The sequence below is a fragment of the Oncorhynchus mykiss genome, chromosome 11 (assembly GCF_057628025.1).
Source record: "Oncorhynchus mykiss isolate SJ-2025 chromosome 11, ASM5762802v1, whole genome shotgun sequence".
Lineage (NCBI taxonomy): Eukaryota > Metazoa > Chordata > Actinopteri > Salmoniformes > Salmonidae > Oncorhynchus > Oncorhynchus mykiss.
Genome location: NC_143032.1, coordinates 47,066,064 through 47,086,638, shown reverse-complemented (window position 1 = coordinate 47,086,638; position 20,575 = coordinate 47,066,064). Strand labels below are relative to the sequence as shown.

At 40.8% G+C, this 20,575-nt stretch overlaps 1 protein-coding gene across 2 annotated transcripts; it reads right to left on the bottom strand.

The window, feature by feature from the left end:
- Window positions 1-1,018: 1,018 nt before the first annotated feature.
- Window positions 1,019-14,986, bottom strand: LOC110535732 (noelin). 2 transcript variants are annotated; one of them, XM_021620940.3, is made up of 6 exons: window positions 14,515-14,986; window positions 10,504-10,653; window positions 8,843-8,998; window positions 7,594-7,813; window positions 5,448-5,554; window positions 1,019-4,435 (listed from the first exon to the last, which is right to left on the bottom strand). In XM_021620940.3, the coding sequence occupies exons 1-6, from the start codon at window positions 14,578-14,580 to the stop codon at window positions 3,758-3,760; spliced, it is 1,377 nt and encodes a 458-aa protein (XP_021476615.1). In that variant the 5' UTR covers window positions 14,581-14,986; the 3' UTR covers window positions 1,019-3,757. The 2 variants fall into 2 exon arrangements, with proteins under 2 accessions (XP_021476615.1, XP_021476614.1); XM_021620939.3 differs by lacking the exon at window positions 14,515-14,986 and adding an exon at window positions 12,080-12,770.
- Window positions 14,987-20,575: the final 5,589 nt, after the last annotated feature.

Below are 20,575 nucleotides of genomic sequence, written 5' to 3'. Positions count from 1 at the left end.
TAATTGCATTAAACTGTGCATACAACACATTTACAGGCACAAAAGGGATGTGAGAGATAGCTGAGAAAGCAATCAATCAAAACTCGACTGAGAATCGGATTGATTCTCTCTGTGGGGAAGTGTCAAATGCAAGTACATCCCACACCACACTCTGCACTATGTTACTAAAACATAACTACTACCACAAGATAGGATATGTAGTGGACACAAGCCAGAATATGAGGATGTGGAATAGTATAGTATAGTACTGTACAGTACAGCAAATTTAGAATAGCCTGTTGGAGTTCAGTCAGCATGCAGTAGCTAAAGAATGAGTACAATGATTATATTCAGAAGGATTATAGCATCACAGTATTCTTACTAGAGAAAGAGATGATTGCACTGAATTCATGGAGCATCAGGAATACTACTGTACTAACCAAAGTGGGCTACCTCCGTCAAGATAAACATCTTACCTCCAGATTCTTCATTCCCATATGGTGTGCAACAACTTGGAGCTAGAGACTCTGGTATGTGATGTCTTCTTTTACAGGCCTTGTTGCTTCTGCATTGTTCATCATCATTATTGTCGGAGCAAAACCAATCATTTTCTCAGCGTTGGGAGAAGTGTGGAGAGCTAATTAAGTGTGTTGTGTTTTGTGGCTGAAGCTCAGTCAGCGATGTACGGCGCTGTATCCAGACCAGCTGTTCCGTGCTGCCAGAGGGAAGAGGTTATTGCAGTGTACCTCTGTTGCCATGGAGAGGGAATGGTGGATCCAGATGAGCAACAATAGCGAAATTACTTTAATGGGCTTTCTTTCCTCTCCTTTCATGTTCTGGGTTGTACTGCATTTTTGTGTCCTATGCTCCATTGACCAAACAGTTGCATACGTTGTTTGGATAATGCAATGAGATGTGAAGCACTTGTTTCAAAATCTGTGAGACAAAAAAAAAATCTGCATTTTACAGATGCATTGCAGAAATGGGTTTGATTGAGGAAAGTCATCTTATTCAGAAGTTAATTTTCTAGGACAAAGAGTCAATTGTAGAACAAAGCTCATGTTTATTAATATGAATGTTGTTGCAGATACATATGCAAGCTCAACAGAATAAAATGTCACAATTTATCACTCTAAGAAACAGACAGAAGATTTGTGATGTCAAAAAAAAAAAAATTGCCAATGGATACTTCACTGGCTCATAGGTACATTGTTTGCACATTCTCGTGATCGTTACAGTGTCGTTTTTTTTTTTTGCCTGACAGAAATATACAAGCTTGTCAAATACAATTACAATCTACAAAGACAGGCTATCACAGTAAATATCAATACCAACAATAATAACATACTGTATATCAACCCCAATGACAATAAGAAAGTAAAAAGCCTGCCTCCTAGCAATGCTAGACTAGTCTCCTGTACAACAGCGTCATAATATTGCAAAATACATCCAGAGAAGGGAACCATTTTGTTTGGTAAAAATGCCCATGCAAAAAGAAGATAGAAAATACACACCACAAAGAAACATTAATGAAACAGGGTGCTTCCAACAGTCTTTGCCTTAACTGTCTGTAGTCTGTGTTCCCAGATATACGGTATTGTCATTGACTAGATTCTTTACACTGTGGTCCATTGGGCCTCATTTATCAATCATACTCAGATCCTACAATGTACCTACAGGTGATCCCATGCAAATGAGTGGTTGTGTTGTGTTGGTTCCTGAGAGGACGTATTGCGCAGGAAAGACAGAATACTTTGAGGTGTGTTATGAGGTGTCATTACACCTGTTCCAAACAGATATTTTGCTACCAACGCATGGGGATACCATTATGGGTTAATGTTAATAGAAATAAGAAACATGGCTCGCCTCCCGGGTGGCGCAGTGGTTAAGGGCGCTGTACTGCAGCGCCAGCAGAGACCCTGGGTTCGCGCCCAGGCTCTGTCGTAACCGGCTGCGACCGGGAGGTCCGTGGGGCGACGCACAATTGGCCTAGCGTCGTCCGGGTTAGGGAGGGCTTGGCCGGTAGGGATATCCTTGTCTCATCGCGCACCAGCGACTCCTGCGGCGGGCCGGGTGCAGTGCACGCTATCCAAGGTTGCCAGGTGTACGGTGTTTCCTCCGACACATTGGTGCGGCTGGCTTCCGAGGGTTGGATGCGCGCTGTGTTAAGAAGCAGTGCGGCTTGGTTGGGTTGTGTATTGGAGGACGCATGACTTTCAACCTTCGTCTCTCCCGAGCCATTACGGGAGTTGTAGCGATGAGACAAGATAGTAGCTACTAAAACAATTGGATACCACAAAAAATTGGGGAGAAAAAGGGGTAAAAATTCAACAAAAAAAGAAACATGGCTCTGCGTTATGATGATCACTACAGTAGTCTCTCTCCACCTTTAAAGATGCAGGTATCGAGTTACATGGTAAATGGCTGCTCCATTTGACAACTTTTACTATCTGATCCAGTAATTATAATTACTGAATTAATTCACTCTAATACATAAATGTATTGTTATATAGAGCTTTTCCAGATGTTTAGGGGAAACGTGACCTCAGCCACCACCAATGAGTAGCACCCACCTGGGGAAAGTGGTCATGATTGTGTGTTGTGTCCCACAGTTTGGTTTAATATAGTTTGATCAACAAGGCCCAGGATTTCATATCCCTTCAGCTTCTAGAGTAATTCAATTCTACACTACGATACATTAGGCTGCACTATTCCTCTGTGATGAAAGAAGTCAAGAGTGGGTAATTCCATAAAAACACAATCAATATAAGACTTTTGAAGTCATCTAAATCAAGAAAGGCATTACCTTTTCGGTACCTGTTCTTACATTCTGTTTCTATACCTTCTACACATTATATATCATGATGTACTTTATTTCTTGTTACTGAGTAACATACAGGATACTTCTCTACTTCCACAGTACTCTACCCTGCACCTTAGAGACTACAGCCCCTATGTACATACAGTCATTGAACACTGGTCACTTTAATAATGTTTACATACTGTTCTACCCACTTTATATGTATATACTGTATTCTAGTAATGGCTCATCCTATATAACTACTGCTGTACACACGTTTTCTAATCATTTACTGCCCGTACTGTCTTTAGACACCATTATATGTATATATATTTATATTCCGGTCTCTGACATTGCTCGTTCTCATGTTTCTTAATTTCTTAATGTATTTAAATGTTTCTGGATTATGTGTGTATTTATTTTTTATTGCTAAATATTACTACACTGTTGGCGTTACACAGCGTTTCCCAAACTCAAGTCCTCTGGACCCCAAGAGGTGCAGGTTTTGTTTTTTGCCCTAACACTACACAGCTGATTCAAATGATCAAATCTGATGATTAGTTGATTATTCGAATCAGCTTTGTAGTGCTAGGGCAAAAACCAAAATGTGTACCCCTTGGGGTCCCGAGGACCTAGTTTGGTGAACCCTGAGCTAGAAGCACTTAGTATTTTGCTGCGCCTGTGATTACATCTGCACATCTGCATACATTTCCAATAAACTTTGATGTGAGTTACATATCTCCCCTACTTTGAAAAATCTGTGGACCAGACCTGTGTTCAAATTCAGTTGATCTAGCCAAGGTTGATTGAGCTTGCCTGGTGCAATGGAACCAATGTAACTGTTGCAAAACTACAAACCCCGCCCATCTTACACTCCAAGCAGGCTAAAGCAAATGCTAAAAAATATTTGAACGTAATCAAATAGTATTTGAACCCAGGTCTGCCGTAGAATTAGAAGGTCACAGCATGGCTAGCTATCTACTGCTCCTGCTCGGAGCGAATGACGTGGAACAAGGTAACATTGTACAGCACCTGGTGACCATTATTCCACGCATACAGCGCTCTGTCTTTAGGGTTATAGTCCAGCATGGAGATGTGAGAGTACTTATTCTGGAACGGTATGTCAATGTACTCGTAGGTGGACGAGTTGGTGCTGAAGGCATAGTACACCTTGGTCCCACCGGAGTAGCCATTGGTGACATATAGCGTACCACAGATCATGAAGGCCTCTCCTGCGCTCCTCTTGGGGTGATTGGTGGTCCAGCTCTTGACGATCTGCAGGGTGTTGGGGTTCAGTTTGCTGATGACAATGTTCCCCGCGTTCTGATTGGTGGCATAGACGGCCCAGAGCCCGCCCTCGTCCACCATGAGGTCGATGTCTGAGTGGCCTCCCCAGGAGTAGTGGTACATGTTGTTGTAGCCGGCATAGTCCAGCTGGCGTGACTTGCTGATGACGGAGGTCTTGAAGTCAAACTTGATGATGGTGTGGCTCTGGAACTTGTTGAAGTAGATGGAGCCGTTGTAGACCACCTGACCCGTGCCTGACCACGGGTGGGGGAGGCGGTGAGACGTGAAGTTGTCGGAATTCATAAAGTCGTAGATGGACATGTACTCCCGCACAAATCGGTTGTTGTGGTAGCCGTCCATGTACCACACCTGGATAGGAATACAAGAGCATTAAAGATTTGTCATTCTCAGGTACAGTGTGTTATTGCAAATGTTCTTCTAAAGCCTTCCTGTAATATTAAATCATGGAGCGCTTGTGGTCTTTCTGCTGTAACCCTGAGATTAAATTAAGGATATCAAAGTTTTCCCAGACAGACTTTCTCTACAAAGCCGGGGCTTCGACCCTCATCAATCATTGAGAGCCAGTGCGGATGACTCAATTTATCTCTGATCTCTCAGATTTGGAGTGTTGCCGTTCTTGACACAAACCGGTGCGCCTGGCACCTACTATCACACCCCATTCAAAGGCACTTAAATCTTTTGTCTTGCCCATTCACACTCTGAATGGCACACGATCCATGTCTCAATTGTCTCAAGGCTTAAGAAAATCCTCCTTTAACCTGTCTCCTCCCCTGCACCTACACTGATTGAAGTGGCTTTAACAAGTGACATCAATAAGGGATCATAGCTTTCATCTGGATTCATGAAAATAATGAATGTCAGTGGTATTCCTTAATGAACACAAGAATAAAAGTTATGCATGATAACGAGTGATATTTTAATATTTTAGTAAAACAAAACGCTCATCCAATCCTTGGATTGATTCATCTCTTATCAGACATAAGGTATATATAATATCAGACACCACATAGTATAAATAATATCAGACACCAATTATCCCTAGAATGACTTATCTTACTGCAATGACAACCCGGAGATGTAAATACCTCCCATTGTTGTGGTGCCGGTGAGCTAATCCCAGACAGTGAGGCATGAAAACACATTACTGAGGTTCTAATGGGGTCCATTTTGGTGAAAACTTGAGTAATTGGGTAATTCAAACATGATTTATGCTACATTGCTAGCTAACATCTTACATCTGATATTTTATATTTCCTGAGGTTCCTCACAATTGCATAATTAACAAAACATGTTTTCGCTGACTCTGTTTTATGTTTATACTGTATAATAAATATGATAGGTATTGCAGAAGCAGACCTACCCTAGTGTCATCCTCAGGTGCCAGGGGGTCAGTCATCCAGGATCCAAACCTTGATCCAGACGTCTTAATTGTGATTGGATCGCTGATTCCTGTCAGCTTCCCACATGCTGCAAGAGCCAAAGACACAATGCAAGATACTGCATTTATCTCTGTAATATCAATGCTGTCTATAGGTTGGAAAACAGTGTGTGTGTGTGTGTCTGCCTGCATAGGTCAGTGACCTTGATCTACCAGCTATACTTGATATATAACTATGTTGAAAATTACCTTTTCAATATGACTTGTTTATGATGACAAATCCAGCTTTAGTATTGCATTCTAGTGATCAGTTGTGATTTCTTCAGGTTTTGACGTTCGTGTTTTAGCTGAAGGGCTCTCTAGCAAGAACTGTGTAGATACTGTATACATGTGTATGCCAGAATCTAGTCCTCCTGCAATCTATTTCTGTGCCTCAGAATCAACGTTGGCTCACTAACTTTGGTCTCGTGGTCTCTGTACAACAGTATCAATTCAATAGCATAGATAAATGATAACTATGAATAATGGAAACATACTTTTCTGTTTTTACATAAAGCACACACTCAATTACTCTCCTCTACAAATGCTATATTAAAAACAGGGACAGTAAGTGCAATATTACATTTTGAGTCAATTCACACTCACACCTCCCCCTCACTTCACATCCAGAAAAAAGTAGCAGCCCCCATTCTTTTTAGATAGTGTTCCGTACTATGTAACTCTTGCTATCTCCCATTGCTATAGTACTTGGAAAGTTAAAGCTGAGCACTTGAAACAAAAGTGGATAATCCTCTTATATTGGAGTGAGACATTCTTACATTTCTAGGAATTTGCCAGCACATTAGCTATTCTCCCTCTCTACAGGGTCTATGTTTTCCTATTGGTACAATCAGCATCCTAACAGTCAATGCTACCAACAGTGCATGTAGTTGGCTTGATAATGGAATCATATAGTTGCCCGAAGGAAACTGACCTCAATGCATGTTGTCTTCCCTCGGTCTCATTCCTTACCAGTCTATTTCTTTTACATTTTACCTGCTAATGTTTTTTTAAACATGCATTTTGTACCAGCCTTTCATCTACAGATGTAGGATCTTAATTTGATCACCCTGTCGCAGAATAACTTTCCTGCAAAAACATTGTTGTGTATTTGATGTTTAAAAGGGCTTCTGAAGTTTGTAATTTCCTGTTTGTAGTAACCAAATGTCCACTTGGAAGTTTCAGACTTGATATTCCTTTACCAAAAATGTATCAACCCCTACAAAAATGTAAATAAATTGCAATCCATATAATCATTAAAATGTCTTGTTGCAAACTGTCTCAAATTAAGATCCTACATCTGTACTTTCAGCCTTTCACTTATTTTTGACATCAATCAAAGAAACATGGTGACAGGTAGGCTTTGTATCTATATTCCTTCCTGTGAACAACCCAATGCAACAAGGAGATTACTGAAATAAGTAATCTGTCAGTTGTTATATCCTGTCACTATTTTTAGATGACTGCCGCTACAATGGTGTGTAGCTTTTAGTCAAGAAGTGAACATAATCTCATTAGAGATAACATGATGTGCTAGTGATGTAATTTTGACTAAATAGTATTACATTAGCAAAATGTAACTCAAATCACCCGTTAACAACTCTAAATCCTAACGTGTTTAAATAGTGGCTAACTTGACATACTGTATGAGGACAATCTCTTTTTTCATCAACAATATTGTTAAGCATTGATGCATTGATTTGTGTGTATGAGGTAGTCGTTGTGAATTTGTTCGATTACTTGTTAGATATTACTGAACTGTCGGAACTAGAAGCACAATCATTTCACAACACTCGCATTAACATCTGCTAACCATGTTTACGTGACCAATAACATTTGATTTGATTTGCAGTAGGCATGTAAGTACATGTAGGAGTATGAATAGGAATAGGTGTAGTCAAGGCATCTTTGATTCCCTAACATGACAGAATAACTGAGTATGTTAAAGCTGATATACTGTAGGGGTAGAACATGTAGGTGTGGTGGATAGATAGAGATCTGCTGGTGTGAGAAGAATAACTACTGTAGCTCTGATTGGCCCCTTGCACAAGGAAGCAAATGGGGGTGTTTCGGTGTTATCTGAGCCTACCTAATTTTTGCATGCACGCACGAAGCCTCTCTTCAAGATTTGACACTCTGTTTTGTAGCTCCTCGTAGTCATAGGTTCCAATCTCCTCCTGAAGTTCATTTAGCACAGACGTCAGATTCTGGATTTCCTCTTTAAACTGCAATACCAATTTTGCATCAGCTTTGTACTCCTCCAACACTGGTATCAATGGTCTAAGTTCCTCCATTTTCGCTTTTATTGCCTGAAAGGTTAAAATAGGCTTAGTTCAGTGTTATGCGAGCAAATGGATGTGCCACACTTGTCTTGCCCTACTCTGGCTATCTCCCTATGGTGAGTGCAGAGTGGACCTAACACATCCAACAGTATAATGAGCGGATGTGACAACATCCCAAACATAAGCAGCATGAAACGAGTCCTCGGCACACCAAAAACAATTTGGGAAAATATTTTATTTTCACCTTTTAAAATGCAACATCTTAGGGTTACACGCTTTCATGTCACATACAACGTTTTCTCTGTAGTAAACCAGGTATGTATATACTACATTTAACGAGATATGGAATTAAATAAAAATGTAATGAAAATAATAAAAAAACGAACAAAATCTATTAATGGAATGCATCTACAGTAACATGCAGAAATGCAAAGAGCAGTGAAGGTCAGAGGGTGAAAAAGGTGCTATTTTTCAAATAGAATGCATGATGCAAATAGTCATTGGTCAAGTTCAGGGATAGAACACTGGGATTGAACTGCCTCTTCAGTCTCTGCAGCTTTATAATTTCCTAAAGTTAGCCCTGCAAGCAAAGAAAATTAGATACTGTTGAGTGTCGAATAATCTAACTCACTAGCCTATCTAATATACACACACAAAACGTGCAAGGGTCATCACTCCCAGGGATGTTCATGACAGAACATGGCATAAACATGTTAGGATAGATGGATAGATACACACAAACACACACACACAAACAAACATAAACGTCATCAGAGTAGTTCATGACGTTTATTTTTATTTGCAGGGACAAGCATTTAGGTGTAAGGGTTTCATTTACACCAGAGGCTGTATGTATCATGCTTCCCAGAGTAGTAGTGCCGATCTAGGATCAGTTTGGACTTTTAGGCCTTTATGAATAACATTATATAGACACGAAGGACCTGGTTCTACATCAGCACTTCTACTCTGAGACGCATGACAAATATAGACCCATAACTCCACTTAGAGGACATCTCTTTGTACAATGTTGTCTATGTAAGAGCAATGTTGACATACCTTATATTGCCTGGCAATGTTCTGTTTGTGGTTCTCCTCCACCTGTTTAAACTTGGTCTCCAGACCTTTCAGCTGGACCTCCATTCTCTCCACGTATTGCAGGTCTCTCTGGGTCCGCTGGTCCAGCACCTGGATAGACTGGGTCATGTTCTGGACCTAACACATAGGAAACAATGAAAAAAAATAAAGACAATAAAGACCTAAATACAGCCCCAAATATACTAAGAATCCTTGTTTTACCTGGGTTTGCATTTAGTGTTTTAGGGTCTTCCCAACATAAAATGTTGGTGCATTGCACAATTAATTGTCGATATGCTATGGATGACTGACTGCAAAAAGTGCCACTGTAATATCTAATGTGCCAAGCCAGACATTACAGTGATTCAAGAGCTCAAGAGCAACATACTGTTATGTGGACTTGAAGAGCAAGCGAATCAGAAAGATCTACATCCGGGATAGGGATTGAGAGTATGCTAACATGGACTAACGGTTATTCCCCATCAAGGTGCCACATTTGTGCAACACCTGGCCTCCAAACAAGTCTACTGTATAAGACAATGTCAGATCATGCACTACCGTTCAAATGTTTGGGGTCACTTGGAAATGTCCTGGTTTTTGAAAGAAAAGCACATTTTCTGTCCATTAAAATAACATCAAAATGATCAGAAAAACTGTGTAGACATTGTTAATGTTGTAAATGACTAGGCCAGCATCCCGGAGTCGCCTCTTCACTGTTGACGTTGAGACTGATGTTTTGCGGGTACTATTTAATGAATCTGCCAGTTGAGGAGTTGTGAGGTGCCCGTTTCTCAAACTAGACACTCTAATGTACTTGTCCTCTTGCTCAGTTGTGCACCGGGGCCTCCACTCCTTTTTCTATTCTGGTTAGAGACATTTTGCGCTGTTCTGTGAAGGGAGTAGTACACAGCATTGTACGAGATCTTCAGTTTCTTGGCAATTTCTCGCATGGAATAGCCTTCATTTCTCAGAACAAGAATAGACTGATGAGTTTCAGAAGAAAGGTCTTTAATTCTGGCCATTTTGAGCCTGTAATCGAACCCACAAATGCTGATGCTCCAAATACTCAACTAGTGTAAAGAAGGCCAGTTTTCAGCTGTGCTAACATAATTGCATAAGGGTTTTCTAATGATCAATTAGCCTTTTAAAATGATAAACTTGGATTAGCTAACACAACGTGCCATTGGAACACAGGAGTGATGGATGCTGATAATGTGCCTCGGTACACCTATGTAGGTATTCTATTAAAAATGTTCAGTTTCCAGCTACATTCGTCATTTGTAACATTAACAATGTCTACACTGTATTTCTGATCAATTTGATGTAATTTTAATGGACAAAAAATGTGCTTTTCTTTCAAAAACAAGGACATTTCTAAGTGGCCCCAAACTTTTGAACGGTAGTGTATGAAATGATGATGATGGGGAATTAATATCGGCAAAATCCTGCAGGGTGAACTGAATTGCTGTTCTCAAGGAACCATACAAGTGAGTGACTCCTGTCCTCTGTCCATAGGCTGTTACTGCTGAAAAGAAGATGTCATGGTATTCGTGGTGCAACTGGTGAATGGTGTTTATTCTAGTGGAACTCTGATAACAGGAGGTAATGGGTACAGTAGTACGTCATGCTACATGGGTGGTTACTTTTTCTAGCAGCTGCCGGAGCTGTTTGGTCCTGGCGTCCCGCGAGCACATGGTCTGTTGAGGCGCCACCACGGTGCATACACAGCGGCCCTCGGTGTCCTGAGCTGAGCTGTACACCTGCCATGACTCCTCGGGGTTGGCTGGCAGCACCTACGAGAGAGACACACAGACAGGGAGAGAGATGATAAGACAGACAGACAAACAGACAAAGACGGGGCCAGACAGGGAGAGATGAATGGAAAAGGGTTATTCGTGTAATGATGGGATGTGACAGTATTTCCATTTCCATACCATACTGTACTGGCTCTGACATTTTTTTTTTCTTCACATTGTCCTTTCCAGCACCGTTTCAGCAACTGTGGAGAATGGTTTACCAGGCCAGTACAGTCCAGCTCGGGTTTGGCTTGGCTTGGCAAGGCTCACTTTAGCTCAGTAGTTTAAGATACACCACATCACTAGTCGCACCACATCACTACTCATTTCTAAAACACATTCGCTTACCAAACAATATAATTACATTTTGGGACGTTTGAACAAAAATCATGATCTCTGCAGAGAATTTGTGCTAGTTTGAAGCGGAATCATTTCACCACAGGGATATACATAACCTTGTTCCAAGATGATGGAGTATGATTACGCAAAATGGCATCTGTAGTTTTGAACCTTGCAGTATGCCCCACCCTAATCTTCAACAATCAAACAGACTGTCCACACTCTGAAGACAAAGGGGCTGGCAAAAGGATATAACATCAAATTGAGGAAAACATCTTTGTAAATCTACTCAAATAGCTTTTGATAGATTGTGATAATATTAAAGTCATAATCTAGTACTTGTAATGTTTTAACATGATTTAATCTGTGCCGTTACATTTTCAAGCCTCCAATAAAGTCATGAGGTAGAGTCATTTAATTAAACAGTCATTGCCTACTTAGCAACACGCCTTCAGAGTAATAATTAGGTACAGAGGCTGGTTGAAATGTGGATTGGTTTAAGTTTTACCACTACACCAAGCCAAAGCAATATAGATATGAATAGAAATATGGCTCTAGATATACCCTGGCAATTAGTGACATGCAGCGTATAATGCTAAGATCCATTATGTATTTAATATGCCACATTAGCTGTTAGTATATATAATGGAGCCTAATGTTGCTCTTTATATTAAAATACATTAGTCACAGTTTTAGAATTGTTATTATTGTCCATCATTGGACCACATTACCACACTTATTTACAGTATATCAAATTCATCCATTTAGCAAAGAATATGTGAAAGTTGTTGTATGGCCTACACAAGGTTAACAGGAATAGTAACATCATTATTAGCAGTTTATTATATGTTCATGGATAGGCCTACTCGTTTGGCAATAGTCACTACACTCAATTTTCCTCTCTTTTGATGTACAACCAAGAGCAGTTTTTTTCTTTAAATTAACAACCAACATTATCAATTATACGCATACTAATACATTTGTTAAACTATTTTTATTCGTGCTATTGGCACAAATGTAAACGCGCAATTTGTCCTCAGTAGGGTACATGCTTCAAATGGTTCCTGAATCAGCTGTCACTCACGCCTGTACTCCGGTCTGCTTTCCCTCCTGACGCTACCAAGAGCTTGGTGGTGTTGAGTCCCACCAAGGACGGTAATGTCTGCGACATCCAGTTGGTGATCATAGCCATCGTGCTAAGCACCACTCCAATCTTGAGTAAAGGCACCGACATATCTGCGCTTTCTTCGTATTAGCAAAATCTTCATTGTACACATTCCAGTGGAGTACTAACTAGGCAAATAACATTGCCAGTCATTTGATGCAACGGCATGGCTGCAACAGCGGACAGTCTGGGTTTGAACATGTTTGGATGACAGGTGGAGGTTCTGCCCTCTTCAAAGGCGACTGTGATGATGGGCCAATGCGATTGTTTTAAACTGTGAATCCGTTCTCCTGCAATCACTCTCGAGTTTATAAAATGACGGAATTCAGTCGCCTCTCCCATTCGCTGGATACCCCCCGCCCACCCAGCACGGATCAATAAACCGTCAGCCAAAGTACGTGGTGCCACGCTTTCGAGTTTGCCACAACGAGACAGCATTATGCACCTTTCCACCTTCTATACCAAATACAAAATAGTATATTCATGTTAGGGAATACTACATGTAAATAACATGACTTCAGACTTTGAAGTCAATGTGTGATATAATCAAGTTAAGCATGAAACCCCACAAAAGCAATTGAGACGAAACGAGCCCAAACGAACCTAAACTAAACGGCATTCTCAGACTGAATGCCTTAATTGTGTAGGTTACTTAATAACAGTGGCTGGATGACTCTATTGGGAGAATAACTGGATTAGTCCAACCACATTGAAACCCATCAGCATCAACCATCGACAAGCGCTATCGAAAGCAAGGTACAATCACGTTTAATTTAATCCAATAAAGATATGCAAGATATTGATATAGTTATTCACAGACAAAACGCCAAAATCGTAATCTTGGAACATCTGATTAATGGTAGAGATTTTAAACAACATCAGACTTCACATCAGGCTTGTACAAAGTCCGTGGCGCAATAATGGCACATGCAGGCATAATATCTATCGCTGTTCATGGACTTGTTTTGCTTAACCAACCACGTGCAGGGATATCTAGGGACATTCCGCCACCTTGTCGTTACAAATTATATTGCACGCCCATTTTGTAAGATACTGTGTAGCCTAGTAGTAGTGACATAGCCTGCCATACCAGCTTCAGGAATGTAAATAAGAATGTCAATTTGTCATGACTATTTGAAAGCACCAAATGCCTGATTCAACTAATCCAGAGTTTGATGATCAGTTGATTAGTGTGTGACCAAGTGTGTTAGTGCTGGGCTAGAACAAAAGCGTGAACACCATGTTGGTGTCCAAGACTGTCAGAAAAGTAGGTGGCATTGTGGCAGCCAGGGGGAGGCGCTGTGTCACCGTGGAGTGCAAAGCATCTCTGAACAGAGAAACAATTATTTGAAAATAAAATTGAGATATTAAGAAGAGCATGTTCCTGAAGACCAGCATTACAAATGAATACCATTTATTAATCATAGCTATTAATCATAACAAAAATGATTCGTTTTTTAAAAATTGTTTCCCATTTTAAATAGCCGTTTATTATTGCTGTGTTGAATGATTTTGGTTTGCAGCTTTCTTCCTGTAGGATCAATGTAAAGAGATTAGGCTATTCATGTTACAAATTGGGGTAGAATCTGGTTTATGCAATACTTAGCCTTTCCACTGACATACTAAACCAATAGGCCTACAATTCTGACTAAATTAAACTGCAGTCACATGTTATCAGCGTGTTTAATAGATATTCTCAAAACAGCGTTACTAATCTATGTATGTAAAAGTGCCCTACTTCTGTCATTGTGAAATTAATAGTTGACTAATTTGATGATTTGTTTTGCTCGCTGTCTATAGTATCACTTCTCACTTCTAGAAAATAAGTCTTCAGACATGCGGATATGGATAGTCACACCAAGAACCCCCTGAGTGGGATACGGACTCCGCAATGGGCTGAAAGTTGAACAAGATTTACCCAAAGTCTCAATTCAATGTAGGCTCTCACTGCTAATGCCATGTGATTAACTTTCATTCAGTCGTTTTGCTCGCTGATTTCGACTTCGATTATCTCACACATAATTGGAAATAATATATAATTAGTTAGATGAATTGCATGTGAAACAACAATTTAAATATTTCAATGTAGCCTAGACTATTTAATTGATTGTCTAATTGTTGTTGTAGACAATCAGGAATAGATAGCATACAGTTTGGCTATAGAAATGCCTCGGTGGATGCGCATAAGAGCTTATCAAATTTTTCGGGGGATGAAATCCCTTTATCGTCTCTATATCATAATATATTTAAATCTCTAGGCATACATCGTCTTTAATTAGGTAATCTGTAGGATAATTCGCAAATCATGTTTTAAGTATCCTAAATGGGGAGTAAAATGGCGTTTATAAACCTACTTGGGTGAGTTCAGTGCCCATCAAGACGAGGAGGGTGAGACTCAGAAGCTTGCTTGTAGGCTGCATCTCTTGCCTCCGATAGCACCAGATCCAGTACTTTCACATGCAGATTGTCTTTTCCACTATGGTCTTCTTCCTCTTATACGTGTCGTCTTGCAATCTTCGTTGCAGAGCTGAGCACTAAAATAAAGGTAAATAATAAATTTGGTGAGGTGCCGTCACTGCATGATGTTCAATGCATCTCAGTGCGTTGTGATGAAGATCCTCTTCCCTATGTCCTCCTTCTGTCAGCCACCTCGAATGCGAAACATGGAAAGAAAAAACATAAAGCTTTCTCAAATCACAACTCCAACAGCCTTTAGTCAGAAGTTGGCCCCGCAAAACAAGCAGAGGGGTGCACGACCTAAATCACGACAATGCGGGAAGGAGCTAGCCGTGGTGCTGAAACCGGATGTAACAGGAACTGGAGTGGGAAATTCAATAATTATTTGGTGGGTTTGGCCATTAAATGGAGATGGGGCCGGGGTTCATAGGAGAAGAGAGAATATAGAATAGAATGGCGTTCATGGTTCGTAACCTGTAGAACTAGCCAACATTTCAAAAAATTATATAGAATAAATGAAAGTATTATTATCATGTAGTAGCCAACATAATGATGGGTTCTGGGATCTGCTGAGATATATATAGTAGTAGTTGTAGGCCATAGCAGCATTGCAGTGTTGGTGTTTGCTACAGAATACTTCTGAAAATAATTTAGCGTGAAGTCATGGCATCCATCTAATGCATAGGCTACCCCCTTTATCTTGCTTACTATGCTCAAGCTTTGAATACTCACCAAAGTGGTGTCTTACATGCTTATCTCATACTAACTCTTTGTCATGTGATCATAGATTCCTAGATTTATGTCTCTAGATTCCGTTTTTCCCCTGTCCAGGTCTTTAGTTGACATTTCCTCAACTCCTACCTTCCTTGATCTTTTCAGAAATGTCAGAGGGAAACAAGAAAAAGAGGGAAGGTATGGAAAGCGAGCTGCAGAAAAAATTGTGGTATAGCCAGAAATGTCATGAAGACGAGGCAAGACAAGGAAAGCAGTGTATGGATTTTTGCACCCACCAATTGAAAGTAGGCCTACTGTAATGATATTGCATATTTATTTGAACTGTTAGCCCTTATGGTTGGGACCGTGGATTGTCCCGGGCTTGTAGCTGTCAAAATCCCTGCTGTTTGTTGCTTTTATTTAAATGTAAGCTGCCAAGAGCATGGAAACCAGTGGCGGTCGGTGCCGTTTAAGATTAGGGAAGACAATTTTCTTTTTGTGAGCATGGCCTTATTTCTATTACAGCATATTAGATGACTGTTATTCATATTACATCCACCCAGTACAATGTAACATCAATAGGATTAGGCTACTAAATCATACTCAAATTTCCCTATACCCATCATGAGGTTGCTACAATCTAGCCTACAAATTAAAGTTTACAACATAGGTGCACAGCTCAAGATAAATATTTGAGTAGTCAAGGTAACATACAGTGGCACATTCAATAGCGCCTTGCACAATCTTGCCTGCATCTACCTGATCTAGGGTGTAATCTTTAGTCTAAACAGTTGAAAAACTAAAGTTCCTATTGGACAAATTAAGGTATGTTTATCCTCGTTGTGTTCCATTTGCTTTCCATTTAATAAATATTTTTCAACAGAATTGGTGGAATGAGTACACCCCTGATCACCCACAAACACAGTTCCCTTTCATAGCAGCCACAGCAGCCGTAGCCTTTCATAGCAGCCCGCAGCCTCTCACCTTTTCCCTTCACTTTTGGGCTTCAGTGCACAACACAACAGCTGTCTGTGACCAGGCGAAAAAACATTTCCACGCCAAACCTTCATACCATAACTGCTAACTGCTACACACAGCCTACATAGTTGTCACCATATTAACTTACGTCATAGTCAACATTGCTACTAGAACTAACACATTAGTAAACCCGCTACAACTATCAACTATTGTCTTTCTACTCACCACATTTTATGCACTGCAGTGCTAACTAGATGTCTCATATCTCATATGCGTTCAGTACTACATTCATTCTGTGATCTTTTGATTGGGTGGACAACATGTCAGTTCATGCTACAAGAGCTCTGATAGGTTGGAGGATGTCCTCCAGAAGTTTTCATTGTGTAAATCTATGGAAGGGGTGAGAACCATTTGCCTCTTATGGATAAAGCACTAAATAAACTTCAGTTAGTGCTAAACACGGCTGCTAGAATCTTGACGAGAACTTAAAAAAAAAATCATATTAGTGCTAGCCTCTCTACACTAGCTTCCTGTTAAGGCTAGGGCTGATTTCAATGTTTTACTTCTAATCTACAGTACAAAATTCTTTCTGGAGGAACTAGTTTTGAAATCAGTGGAATTAGAGTATGATAGCTAAGGAGATGGAGAAAACACCTGTCTACGGATTACATCTTCAAACTAAGTGCAACCATGGCATCCATGAGAGGATGAAGCATCCATCCATGAAGTATACGGGTAAGATAGTTTAGCTATTCACATTTTCAGATTTTACATGCTTCTAATTTTGACAGAAAGTCATTTTCCTTTCAAGTTGTCACTGCGACAACTGTTGATAGATGTAGCTGGTAAATTCACTCTGGGTATCTACTCCAATTTCAGAGCACTCTCGTTTGAGTGTTCAAGACAGCAGAATAACTGACAAATTTACCAACGCTCAACACCCGTTGAATGTGGCCGGTGTCAGTAAACATTGGCAGAAAAGCGTTGCCAGCAGCCAAGTTGCAGTCACTAATGCTCTGGATAACATAAAAACAGCCTAACCAGCTCTGCTAGGGCGAGTAAAATGGTCAGTGAACTGTTCTCTCATCTGTGTCTGCAAAAAACTAGCAAGCTAGCCAACGTTAGCCAGTTAGCTTGGGTGCTTGATTGCTGTTGTTAGGACAGAATGCTTGGATCAACCAGTAAAGAGATGGGTGGGGCTAAAGATAAGAAGGTGTGAACGATGTTGATTGGGTGTAGACAAAGAAGAGCTCTCCAGTAGGTACCAAAACATTCAAAGGCCATTTTCTCAAAGGTGAGGTTACAAGTTTATCAACTTTCAAAGCATAATTGCTTTCCCATTGTTCCTCGAATGCAGCATTTGATATACAATTTTGTAGCTCTGTGTCTCTGCTTTTATCTAATGTAAAAAACACAATTTCCAAATTAGCCAAATAAGACCGAATCAAGGCAGTCGGTCACATTTGGTCCTGCGGTACATGTACGCTACGGTCACAAGACGCAGGCCTTCTTATTGTCCCTAGAATTTCTAAGCAAACAGCTGGAGGCAGGGCTTTTTTATCCCAGATCTCCATTGTTACGGAATTCGCAGATTTGGTCTCGACCTTTAAGCCTTTACAGAAGACTCATCTCTTCAGTAGGTCCTATGATTGAGTGTAGTCTGGCCCATAGGTGCGAAGGTGAACGGCTACCCTCTCTCCACTCAGGGCTGAGTCACTGGCTTACTAGCGCTCCTCCATGACGTCCCTAGGAAGGGTGCGTCACTTGAGTGGGTTGAGTCACTGACGTGATCTTCCTGTCCGGTTTTGCACTCCTTTGGGCTTGTGAGGTGGAGGAGATCTTTCTGGACTATACTCAACCTTGTCTCAGGGTAGTAAGTTGGTGGTCTGTTGATATCCCTCTAGTGGTGTGGGGGCTGTGCTCCGGCAAAGTGGGTGGGGATGTATCCTGCCTGTGTCCGGGGGTATCGTCGAACGGGGCCACAGTGTCCCCCCCGTCGCAGCCTCCAATATCTATGCTGCAATAGTCTATGTGCCAGGGGGCTGAGTCAGTCTGTTATATCTGGTGTAATTCTCCTGTCTTATCTGGTGTCCTGTGTGAATTTAAATATGCTCCCTTTAATTCTCTCTCCCTGAGCCCTAGGACCATGCCTCAGTAATATCTGGCCTGATGACTCCTGGCTGTCCCCAGTCCACCTGGTCGTGCTGCTGCTCCAAGGTAGAGCTCTGAACCATGACCTGTTCACTGGACATGCTACCTTGTCCCAAACCCGCTGTTTTCGACTCTCTCTCTTTCTCTCTCTCTGTCACACCTGCTGTCTTGACCTCTGAATGCTCGGCTATAAAAAGCCAACTGACATTTACTCCTGAGGTACTGACCTGTTGCTTCCTCTGCAACCACTGTGACTATTACCCTGCTGGTCATCTATGACATTTTTAACATCTTGAAGAACAATCTGGCCTGGCCATGTACTCTTATAATCTCCACCCGGCACAGCCAGAAGATAACTGGCCACCCCTCAGAACCTGGATCCTCTATAGGTTTCTTCCTATGTTCCTGCCTTTCTAGGGCTTTGTGATATCTGCTGATGTAAATTGTATTGATTGATGTTATGTATTGATGTCAATGTACCCAGTGGAGGATGGAAACTATCTGTCCTCTGGCTACACCTTGGTGCTACCCCAAAAAGTGCTGTTGGGGTTACTGTAGACCTTCATTGCAAAACAATGTGTTTTAATACATTATTTGGTGACGTGAATATATTTAGTATAGCTTTATCTATAAAGGATCACTTTTTAATGTTTTACCATTTTTATTTTTATGAAATGCACTGAGGAGGATGGTCCCGTCCTTCCTCCTCTGAGGAATCTCCACTGATGGGAACATTTCTTACATCCGCTTCAACAGGCTCATTGTTCACCCTCCCTCCCAAAAGCCTTGTAAAATTGAAAGAGCCTCAGTGTCAGTAGCTTCAGCCCAAGATCACACACACACACACACACACACACACACACACACACACACACACACACACACACACACACACACACGCACACGCACACGCACACGCGCACACACACACACACACACACACACACACATTTATTTATGTTGTTTCCATATTATGTCCATATTCGATAAGCTACCAAGGAAAGGGCTAAGAGTAACGCATATTAATATTTGTAAGGTTAAACTGACAGAGTTTGATGTGGCTTTTTAAAATTATGTTACTTATATTGACTCACAAGGTGAATCAATAGACTCTAGGGGGGTTAATGTAGCCTTTAAATAAGTTTAATGAAATCAATAACTTGCTTACATCAGATAACGTTCATATACTGGCCATCTCTGAAATTCACTTAGATAATTCCTTTGATGATACAGCAGTAGCAATACTGGGGTATAACATCTACAGAAAAGGCAGGAATGGCTATGGGGGAGGTGTTACTGTATATGTTCAAAGCTTGTAAGGCTTAGAGAGGATCTCATGTCAAATGTTGTTGAAGTGTTGTGGTTGCAAGTTCACCTGACTCATCTAAAGTCTCTTTTTTAGGGTCCTGCTATAGGCCACCAAGTGCTAACAGTCAGTATTTGGATAATATGTGTGCAATGCTTGATAATGTGTTTGATGTTAAGAGATAGGTCTATTTTCTGGGTGACCTGAACATTAGCAACTAGGTGTCCTCTCGAGAGGAAGTTTCTAACTGTGACTAATGCCATATTTTTTAAACTCACTTGCTATAGCTTTACATCACCTGCCATCATGTGGTTGTGGAGTTATTTATCCAATAGAACCCAGACAGTGTTCTTCAATGGAAACTTTTCTAACATCAGATATGTACGGTGCGGTGTCCCTCAAGGCAGTTGCCTTGGGCCGTTACTCTTCTCTATTTTTTATAAATGATTTGCCACTGGCCTGACACAAAGCTAGATTGACTATGTATGAGGATGATTCCACACTCTACATGTCAGCACCCAAAGCCAGTGAGCTCACTGAAATTGAAAAGGAGTTACAGTCAGTATCATAATGGGTGATTAATAATAAACCGGTCTTAAATACATCTAAAACTAAAAGCATTGTATTTGGTTCAAAAAATTCTCTAAGACCTAAATCTCAACTGGAGTAGTACATAAAGGATGTGACCAGTGAGCAAGTTGAGAAAGCTAAACTCCTAGGTTTAATTGTATGGTCAATTGTCACGGGCAAGACATATTGACAATTTTGTTGTGAAGCTGGGGAGGGGAATGTCTGTTATTAAAAGGTGT

Coding starts and splice junctions, on each gene's coding strand:
- LOC110535732 (XM_021620939.3), bottom strand. CDS start 12,229: ATGTCGGTGCCTTTACTCAAGATTGGAGTGGTGCTTAGCACGATGGCT. Junction 8,999..10,503: donor TCCGGCAGCTGCTAGAAAAA/GTAACCACCCAT, acceptor CCTATGTGTTAG/GTCCAGAACATGACCCAGTC. Junction 7,814..8,842: donor ACATTGCCAGGCAATATAAG/GTATGTCAACAT, acceptor TTAACCTTTCAG/GCAATAAAAGCGAAAATGGA.